The sequence below is a fragment of the Myotis nattereri genome, assembly GCF_964212035.1.
Source record: "Myotis nattereri genome assembly, chromosome: 1".
NCBI lineage: Eukaryota > Metazoa > Chordata > Mammalia > Chiroptera > Vespertilionidae > Myotis > Myotis nattereri.
The window spans coordinates 32,058,719-32,069,937 of record NC_138075.1 but is presented as its reverse complement, the minus strand read 5'-3'; the positions used below and the strand labels follow the sequence as shown (position 1 = coordinate 32,069,937).

At 42.4% G+C, this 11,219-nt stretch overlaps 1 protein-coding gene across 1 annotated transcript in view; it reads right to left on the bottom strand.

The window, feature by feature from the left end:
- Positions 1–5,284: 5,284 nt before the first annotated feature.
- The window catches only part of SGPP1 (sphingosine-1-phosphate phosphatase 1), a gene marked incomplete at its 5' end in the record, with an annotated part of 37,285 nt that continues 31,350 nt past the window's right edge, over positions 5,285–11,219 (bottom strand). The window contains one exon of the mRNA XM_081102089.1: positions 5,285–5,855. Within this exon, the coding sequence (XP_080958215.1) occupies positions 5,304–5,855 (552 nt within the window). The 3' untranslated portion in view covers positions 5,285–5,303. The remainder of the gene's footprint in view (positions 5,856–11,219) is intronic.

Here is an 11,219-nt window from a genome sequence, read left to right as displayed (position 1 = left end):
CAAAAATTTTCAAGAGAAATAACAAGCAGCAGGGTCAGGATTTCAGAGATGCTTGTAAGCCCAGCATCTGAACCAGCTTTCTTATAGACTTGCAAGGGCAAAAATAATATGTAAGCAAGGGCAAAAATAATATGTAACTTATGGCAATGGATCACATTGAAGTCCCCAAATGAAACTGTTCCATGAAAAGTCACCAAAGGTGTCCTAGGAATGCAAGTTGCAGATGAATGCAATAGCTACACTTACAGATCTCCAATGGCTAGTAATATGTTTGAGAGCTGCTAATTATAAGGTAAATTTAAGACAATATGGTCATTATGTCTTTTAAATAGACACACACATAACTCAAATAAGGAAGCAAAGGCCCTTCTGGAACAATAATGTTGAATCAGAAAAATTTAGGTGGTCATTGGTGTATTGTAGATTACCTCACACATATGGAATATATTGATGGTGTCTCTGTGATTTTACTAGCAAGCACTCTTCCTACACTCACCCCACAATCTTCCTGTTCCAAGCAGTTGGGATTAGTCAGATGTGTGATAGGCTCTTAGCTCCATCCACAGTTAAAGTTTCATGGTCTCAAGTATGGTGGGGTAAATATTAAGTTGAAGAACACCAACAGTATCCCTAGAGCAGTGGTCGGCAAACCGCGGCTCGTGAGCCACATGCAGCTCTTTGGCCCCTTGGGTGTGGCTCTTCCACAAAATACCGACTTCTGTGCATGGGCCACGAAGTTTCAATCGCACTCTACGTGCACGCCCACACGTGGTATTTTGTGGAAGAGCCACACTCAAGGGGCCAAAGAGCCGCATGTGGCTCGCGAGCCGTGGTTTGCCGACCACTGCCCTAGAGCATGTCCGGAAATCAACAAGTCCTCTGGGAGGCAGTCCTCTGTGTAGAACACACAAAGGCTCCCTGTAACTGGTCTTATCCTTAAGACACATTTCCTTATGGTCTGCTAGCACGTCTCTGGGTATGTCATCAGTTTGCTTTACAATCCTCTAGTGAGGTTTTGGAAGGTGGTGTTGGATGTCATCAAGAAGACATGACCGCTAGTTGACCAAAAAGCTGGACCTGGGCCATTGGAGGCTCCCCACCTCCTCCCTTTTCCAGAATGTGTATTCCTCTTGCCTTCCCTGTTCCCAGCAGCTGCCCCAAGATACCTACAGCCTTGAGAGAATAAGATATCATTGAAACCCTGTAGATGGTATACATAACAACCTCAGTTAGAGCCTCTATATAAATTTCTAAGATTTGACAGACAGGTGTATAGATGTACTCAGCCCTCGTAAGTTCCCTTGCTTTTATACCTGCCACCTTCAAATTTGGGGTGGCCTGCTTTTCTTTGGTCTCTCCCTGCCCTCCATATATGGGGGCCAGTTTCACATTATGGGGGCAGATGTTAACTAGACTTACTGTGGTGATCATTTCACATTATATAAAAATATCAAATCATGTTATACATCTAAAACTAATATAAAGTTACATGTCAATATATCTTAAAAAATATTGTGGGCCTGGAGACCTCAAGGGAGCCTTTAAATGTTAAGTAAAAAAATTGATCCTTAAAACTTTAATATATCTTGTCTACATTTTAATTATTAACACTTTAAATATAAAAATCACAGATTATAAACTGTACAAAGTAATATTCTCCTGAACACATTTATATAGCTGATTACTAAAAACAAGTTATATCCATATATATACAGAATATTTTCTTTTCAGATCTTGTTTTAATTCTAAAGAAATTATTTTAAAACTAATTTGGATAAAAATCACATTCTACACAACAGGGAATTGTAATTACATGCAAAAACATTTCAAGAATCTAAATTATTATCCTTTAAATATTTGCATGAAAAGTGACAAAATTCTTACCAGATAACCTTTTTTTTCCCCAGATAACTTTTAAAACAAGAAGTAACAGGTAGAATATTGCATAACTTTAAACTTTTTTAGATCATCAATATCTTTTAGCCTCTAATGAAAGGTGTAGAATTTTTCCCCAGAAAAATGCACATGCTGAAGCCTGTCTAGGTACTGTGAGTATTCATTCTACATGTATTAGCTGAATGCCTACTGTCTCCCAGGGGCCCAGAATAGAGGCATAAGCTCTTTTTCCTCCTAGAGCTTACAACATAGAAATGAAGACAAAATATTTAAAAATACATAAGACAATGACAGGGTGTAATATATGCTATAATGGATTTTGGTTTTGAGAACTTCTAATTTAGGACAAGGGGTAAACCTCAAATCTGAAGAGTAATCTATAATAATAAAAGTGTAATATGCTAATTAGACTGGACAGCCAAACGACCTTCCAGATGTCATTCTGGACGTCCTTCTGGACGAAGCCATGGTGGCGGGGGCCGAGGCAAAGGTGGTTAGGGGCAATCAGGCAGGCAGGCGGGCAGCTAGGGGCGATCAGGTAGGCAGGGACTCAAACCAGCCACCTTTTGATGTACAGAGGAGGGTATACGGGATAAGGCTCCAACCCAACCAACCAATGGAGCCACACAGGCCACGGCTGTTCCATTACTCTTTCTCAAACTGTTCTCTCTTCCCTTTCTCAAAATAGCTCCTCAGCAGACAACAAGGGCTCGCTTCAGAAAAATGAATTCAACTGTAAAGCTGAATTTTAAAAACTGGACCTATTGATGTCCAGATTAAATAGTTTTGTTTTTAAATCTAAACATTCTTTGTTAAAAAGAATGTAACTGCTTTGGCAATAAAAAAAAAATACCTTTGCTGTATAAAATTGTGATTATATTTAAGATAAAAACATTTCAGTATTTATATATTCATCTTTATCAAATGTCTTAGAAAATTTGCCTTTAAATTATATTCAGATCATTGAATTAATTTTTATGCTGTCTTTGAAAGATACGTTAAAAATTACTTGTAAAGAAAACTAGCAAGTAATTTTATAAGTCTGTAGTAGCATTGCTTTATATTAGATCTTATTATAATGAGTTTATGGAAGACCTAGTTTTTGCAATTCACACATAATGACATTTTTAAATGACAAATGAAATATCCATGAGTTGTGGGTGGATAAAAAAAAAAAAAGACTATCCATATGTTTATTCTGCTTGAAAAAGTAGTTGTACTTAGTATTATGATTAATTCCTGAATTAATGAATTAACAGTCAACTAACTATAATACTGTTAGCCACAGATTTTACTGAAACATGTTTTATACATGAATTTTTCAAAGAAATATTATGAAACTTTTTATTAAAAGTACAATGTCAAAATGATCATAAATGGAGCCCAAAGTCAACTTCAACCTTAAAGAATTACTTCAAAGTCTTCTATTACTGAAAACAACATGCTGATTTTGAATAAAATGCTTCAGAGGGAAAGCCTACTGGAACTGAAAACTCTAAACGTATTTTATAAATCTCTACCAGATAATACCGAGACAAATGTATAGAAGGCAAACAAAACAAAACAGCCTGCAACCTGAATTTGGCTTTTATTTTTAAATATATTTAGCATGGAACTATCATAGAACAGAAAATAATAAAACAAAAAGAAATGGAATATTTTAAAATAACTTTAAAGCTAGATATAAAAATTAATAAGATAGCATGGACCCAAATTATAGGAAATAGTCCCTAAAATTTGATTCATTAAACACATTTTGAAAGAAAAGTTCTTTGAATGTTTTCCAACATACCAATATGTTCCCAAGTGCATTGGTTGCCTATTAATAGACAAAGGTCCCAAATTTGGTTGCTTTATTTAAAATGATCAGATTCAGTATTGGTAAAAATTACCATGTCTCTAAATTCTCCATCAGAATTATAAAAATATGAGCTTTAATAGTTATGCTGCCCAAAATAGAAACATCTTAAAGGATACTTCTGGATAATCAGATATTGCACTAAAGTAATTCCATACCTGATGCTCATTTATGGAAAGTTAACTCTCTTCTTTATGAAAAACTTACTACAAATAAACATAATGTTAACCTAATTATAATTACACTTCAAAAATATAAAGGCACAGACAGAATAAAGAATAGTTTAATACTATACCAAATTTTCCTCTGAAAATTTGAAAAAAATAGGATCTAAATACTGATACTTTTTGATTTATAATTTACCTTAAGTAACTAATAAGTCAGTATTAAAAGGTAACCGCTACACCCAATCCTTTCCAAATAATTTAGAAAAATGGTTTGTTTATATCTGAAGCTTGTGCATTGTCCCATCTATAAATTTCAATTACTTTTCCATTAACTGGAAACATCTACCTGTAGTATAAACAATCAAGACAATGTACAAAAAATATATCTTATTCCTATAACTTACAGTGCACAGAAAAATACTTACAAAAATGGAAATATTTGTCCATTTAGTTTCCCAATAAATTAGTGAGAAGGTTTAGCCCATTCCACATTTCTTTCTAAACAAAGGCTAAAGAATTGAGGGTGTTTTACTTCTAGCCCTGTTAGCTTAACATATTTTAAAAATATTTGCCTGATTACATGTAAGATTAAGTTAGCATCTTATTTTTACATCACAGTATACATGGCATTTCTTATACGGCAAACAGAAAGGCACAATTAGCAAGCAATAAAATTCAGTACCTGAATTATTAAACTGATGTTCAGAACAATTGCAAATAAAGTACATTCAAGACAGTACAGAACTGGGGGGAAAAAGGAATCCAAAAACTAATTTTTCTGAAAATTTGGTCCAATAAAATGCCTCCCATATTTAACATCATGGGTAACATGATGGCAGTGTAAAATGAGGCATAAATTAATATGTGGTAGCATATGAATTCTGGTCTAGTAATTATGCATTAATTAGGAAATGGCTCCCATAGTAAGTAAACATTAAATATATCTGTAATAAGAACATGCCTGAATTAAGTCCAAATACACAGGCACAACTGTTTGCATATTTATTATTGACTTTATAATACACCCCCCCAGTTTAAAAATGTAGCTATATTATTTTATATATAACATATATTTGATACATAATTTTATATTATGTATCTTAATATATATTATATCTTGAATCCATAACAGCACAAAACTCTCCAAATATTACATGAACAGTCTAAATGAATGCTAATCATTTTTTCAGTGTTGAAATAGCTCAGCTCACCTAAACAATATCTGGATGTGCAATGGTAAAATGCACGAACTCATGAATTTACTTAATTATTTAAGTTAAATTCCTGCAAAAGCCTAACTCTGATTTGGCTTTTAACTAGAATATATTTTTAGAGATCAGTAACTGATACCCTTTTTTCTTATCGTAAACAATATTTCTCCATCAAGAGATACCAATAAAGGAAAATATGTAAGGAGCCAAAAATGCGATAGAGAAACCAACCATTCCATAGGTAATGTACCGATAAGGGAGTTCAACTTCCATGTGCTGTCTCGCTTTTCGAACATCATCACATGGTATATTGAAGATTTTACAGGCTAAAGGAATGGTGAGCTTTTTCATTATTATTCTGACTAGTAGTACAAATACCATCCCTACAAGGATACGCAACATGGCTTTTCCAAGGAGAGTCACAGTAATGGGGGGCCTAACTAAAGGTAACGTATCCAGAGGAGGATCTAACATTAGACCCATGTTATAGGTAACATGAGAGCCACATGCAATTCCAGCACCACTTCCTAGAATCTCAGCTGTGTCTCCTCGGGATGTACTCCAGGTGTCAAGAGTGAAGGAAAAGATCCCCAAGGCTAAGTGAAGCCCAATGATGATTAATGGAGCATATTTGTGAGTTTGGTTGAAGTTGTCGATCAGGTCCACAAATGGATAGAAGATAGCTAAGATTAAAATGGTATATAGGAATCCAGCAATAATATCCTGGGAAAAGAGAAAAGTAGAGTTGTTTAGTATAATACTAAATTTGGCATTAAAAAGATATATATTTTTCATATTTCAAATGTTCAAAAATACACATTTTAAAAAAGATGTCACTTTGTCAAAGTAAACTTTACTACCTGCATATAATGGGTACTAACAACTTTTAATAATAATAAAAAAGACATGTTAAAAGAATTATGTTTTCATAGTTCTACCCTTTCATAAATGAATTTACAATGTAAGTTAAAAGTATATATAGCCCGGCCAGTGAGGCTCAGTTGACCTATGAACCAGGAGGTCATGGTTTGATTCCCGGTCAGGGCACATGCCTGGGTTGTGCGCTCCATCCCCAATATAGGGTATGCAAAAGGCATAATTCTCTCTCATCACTGATGTTTCTTTCTATCTCTGTCCAGCTCCCTCTCCCTCTCTGAAATCAATAATAATATATATTTTTAAAGTATCCTATCTAATAAAAGACAAAAAGGGTAATTAACCATACCTCCGCTACACTTCCCATCAGCTAATCAGGGCGATACGCAAATTAACTGCCAACAAAGATGGCGGCTGGCAGCCATGCAGCTGAAGCGAGCAGGAGGCTTGCTTGCTCCAGTGATGGAGGAAGCCAAGGTTCCCCGCCTACCGAGGCCTGCTCTGAGCCCGAAAGCAACAATGTTTCAATTATAGAAGCTAAACAAACTCCATATACCTGCTTTCAGCTGGCTACGGCCTCAGAGCTGGGAGCGCCAGTGACAGCAACAATGTTTCAATTATAGAAGGTAAATAAATCCCAGAAAAAAAGAAAAGAAAAAAAAGGAGAGGCTGGGAGCTTCAGTCCCCGCCAGCCTGAAAATGGCCCTCGGCCCCTCACCCAGACTGGCCAGGCACCCCAGTGGGGACCCCCACCCTAAAGGGGGTGTGGCCAGCCTGAAAACAGCCATCAGCCTCTCACCCAGGCTGGCCAGGCACCCCAGTGGGGACTCCCACCCTGAAGGGGGTGTGACCAGCTGCAAACAGCCATCAGCCCATCACCCAGGCTGGCCAGGCACCCAAGCGGGACCCCCACCCTGATCCGGGACACCCTTCAAGGCAAACCAGCCGGCCCCCACCTGTGCACCAGGCCTCTATCCTATATAGCAGGGGTCCTCAAACTACGGCCCGCGGGCCACATGCAAATACAAATATTGTATTTGTTCCCGTTTTTTTACTTCAAAATAAGATATGTGCAGTATGCATAGAAATTTGTTCATAGTTTTTTTTTCAACTATAGTCCGGCCCTCCAACGGTCTGAGGGACAGTGAACTGGCCCCGTTTAAAAAGTTTGAGGACCCCTGCTATATAGTAAAAGGGTAATATGCAAACTGACCCTAACAGCAGAAAGACTGGGAATAAATGGTCACTGTGACACACACTGACCACCAGGGGGCAGACGCTCAATGCAGGAGCTGCCCTCTGGTGGTCACTCGCTCCCACATGGGGGAGCTCTGCTCAGCCACAAGCCAGGCTGATGGCTGCCAGTACAGCGGTGGTGGTGGGAGCCTCTCCCGCCTCCTCAGCAGCGCTAAGGATATCTGAATGCAGCTTAGGTCTGCTCCCCGCTGGCAAGTAGACATTCCCCGAAGGCTGCCGGGCTGCCAGAGGGATATCTGACTGCCATCTTAGGCCAAATCCCCTGGGGAGCAGGCCTAAGCCAGCAGGTGGTCATCCCCCGAGGGGTCCCAGACTGCGAGAGGGCACAGGCCGGGCTGAGGGACCCCCCCCCCCCACCCCCCGCCAAGTGCACAAATTTTTGTGCACCGGGCCTCTAGTATATATATAGATGTACTTATAAATTTAAGTAAACACATATATACTACACAGAAATTCATACTCAAATCCTGAACAATTTATATTAAATTATGTAGTTTTGATTTCTAGAAGAATATACCTATTTTTCAAAGACACCATTTTCATTTTCATGCATTTAAATAAAAAATTCAGTGTGATTCAAATAGTGAGCACCGGACCTGAGAGAGCCCGAGGGCAGGGTTGTCCCTCAGCCTGGCCTGCACCCTCTCCAATCTGGGACATCCCTCTCATAATCCGGGACCGCTGGCTCCTAACTGCTGGGAGCTGGTCCATCCTTGCTGTTTCAAGGGACCTGGCATATATGGCATACTGTTCTTAATATGTTTGCTCACCTTCTTGGCACTATGTGTTTTAACCAAGGTCACCTCTCTGAGAAAGGTTGTTTCCCCAGGTAGGGATTTTCCCCTGAAGTTAGGGAGGGAATAAAACCTCTTAACTGCCGAAACCGGTTTGGCTCAGTGGATAGAGCATCGGCCTGCGGACTGAAAGGTCCCAGGTTCGATTCCGGTCAAGGGCATGTGCCTGGGTTGCGAGCACATCCCCAGTGGGAGATGTGCAGGAGGCAGCTGATCGATGTTTCTCTCTCATCGATGTTTTTAACTCTCTATCTCTCTCCCTTCCTCTCTGTAAAAAATCAATAAAATATAAAAATAAAAATAAAAAAAAATAAAACCTCTTAACTAAGTACCAGGCGGGTAATTAATCACTTTAACTATGAACAATCATGCTTAAGCTACATAATCTTTACTCCCTGGAATGGAGATAAGAAACGCCCTAACCTTTGGAATAGAGATTGATAGGATTGGAATCAACTGGTATAAATACAGATGTAACAAGACAGAACTTAGAAGACAGAACCTACACAGAACCTAGAGACAGAAGAACTTCGCTGGAGAGAACATGGCAAAAGATCCTGGACAGAAACTGGCAACAGAACCTAGAGACAGAACCTAGTGAGAGAACCTGGCTGAAGAATCTAGAGACAGAACCTGGCTACAGAACCTGGATAGAACATGGCAAGAGAACCTGACTAGAACCTGGTGACTGAACCTGGCTGGAGAACCTAGTGAGGGAACATGGCTACAGAACCTGGCTGGAGAACCTAGCAAGAGAACATGGACACAGAACCTGGCTGGAGATCCTAACCAGAACTTCGCTGGAGATCCAGACCAGAACTTGGCTGGAGATCCTGGCTAGAGATCCTGGCTAGGCTGCTGATCAACTGAACGCTATCTCCGTGTCATTCCTTCTTTGCCGACTCCATCCACACCTTTGGGGACCCCTGGACCTGCTGGGGTTGCCTGCCTGCCTGATTGCCCCTGCTTCTGCCAGCCAGGCTGATTACCCCCTAACCACTCCCTTGCCGGCCTGATCGACGCCTAATCACCCCCAACTGCATTGGGGAGGGGGCAGTAAAAAATAGAAGACATTCCTCCGTATTGCACACGGACCCTATATACAGGCCCACCCGGCCCAGGCCAGTGGGATGCTTGGCACATTCTTGGATCCCTGCTCAGGGCGGAAGGGGTAACTGGTGGCAGCAAACATGAGAGGGAACTTCCAGGTAGCCACTCTGGTCCTGGCTACTGGTCCTGGACCTTCCTGGTCCTGCCTGCAGCCCTGGTCCCCATACCTGGCTCAGCCCTCCTTCTCCATCCTGGCCTCAATGGCCCCATTGGCTCCTGGGTGCTCTGTCCTCCCCTCCCAGCCTGGAGGTCCCAAGGGGAGGTTATGGCTTCTCAGAGACTCCCCGGCAGCCCTGTCACTCGTGTTCACACAGGGGGAGGGGTGCGTGTGGCAGAAGCAGCTGTATAAATGCGGGTGCAGGGGCAAGTCCTCCGGGGTCATTTGGACAGTTGGCTGATGACACGGATCAGGGCTGTGTTCTCGTCCTTGAGGCACTGATTGTCAGCCTGGAGGCTGGACAGGCCCTTCAGCTCCTCTTTCAGCTCAGCAGCCTTGTGCTCCAGGGCGCTACACTCAAATCTCTCCAGCTCCAGGAGGGCCGGCCTCTCTGCAAAGCACTCCTGCCTCTGCATGGCACACTCCAGCTCTACCTTGAGCTGTGCCAGCCAGCAGCGTGGTCTTGGTCAGGGCCTCACGAAGTCTCTCGTTCTCAATGCGCAGCTCTGCACAGAGCTCCCTGAAGCTTCCCTCGGGCTCTTCCGATTCGGGCTGGGGTTCTGGGTTGAGGGCCCGCTGCCTCTAGGGGGAAGGGCTGGATTCTGGGCTGATGTCCACTGGCTTCACCTCCTCCCCCCTCCACAGGCCCTCTCCTCTCCTTGCCAACTCTGCGGTACTCCCTGGAGGCCTATGGTCCCTGTCCCTGCCTGTCAGGTGCCTACTCTCTGGGCAGGGCCATCAGATTCTCAACCCCAGGGACTCGGGGCTGCCAGGAAGGGCCCAGGCTCTGTGCAGCCCACTCTTGATCGCGATGGGAGGTTGGCCGGCCCCATCCCGCGGTTCGCTGGAGGCAGGTGGGAGCCACCAGCACCCGCAGGAGGCGGGAGGGAGCCCCTGCTGCCCATGGGAGCCAGGGGAAAGGATCGAGAGGTCAGCAGTTCAGCCCGCACACCAGTCAGTGCCACCTTATGGCGACAGGTTGTTTTGGTCATCACGGCCCCTGGATTTTTATATATATGGATACCCAGTGTCTAGCACACAGTAAGCAGGCAATAAATACTTGGTGAGCTAAATTAAGACAGTTAAAGTAATTCTTTAGAGTCATCACATTTTGCCTGACAAGAACTCTATAAGAGAAATAGATGAAACATAATTTCTTGAAATTAGGCTAAGGACATTTTCAGGGAATAATAATTCTTTGTGTACTAAAAACGTTTATTATAATACTAGAGGCCCAGTGCATGAAAATTCATGCACTGGAGGGGGCGTGTCCCTCAGCCCGGCCTTTGCCCTCTGGCAGTCTGGGAGCCCTCAGGGGATGTCTGACTGACAGCTTAGGCCTGCTCCCTGAGGGCCAATCAGGGGACAGCACTGGCTGGCGAGTGGCCAGTCACACCCCCCATTGCCCTGCTGCTGCTGCTGGTTGCTGCTACCCCCCTCCCCCATCGCCGTCCCCTCCCTCAGCCCGCTGGCATGTATTTTGGCCTGGCACTGCCTGCTCACTGGCCCCGCCCCATGCCAACCAGCAGTTCCACAGTTCGATCAATTTGCATATTACACTTTTATTATATAGGATTTTATATTTAATTCTCACAACCACCCTGATATAGCTAGCTGGCCTGGCACAATCACATACAGTGGGGCCTTGACTTACGAGTGTCCTGACTAACCAGTTTTTCGAGATACGAGCCGTCTCTCGGCTGATTTTTTGCTTTGAGTTGCAAGCTAAAATTCGGGTTACGAGCCAGCTTCAGATACCCCACTGCTAGTTGGCGCAGCGAACGTCACAGTGAACGCCACAACATCAGCCCAGCATCATGTGTCATTGTAATGGTGAAAATTGATTTGACACACAAGTAATTTGAGTTATGAGCTCCGTCCCAGAACGAATTA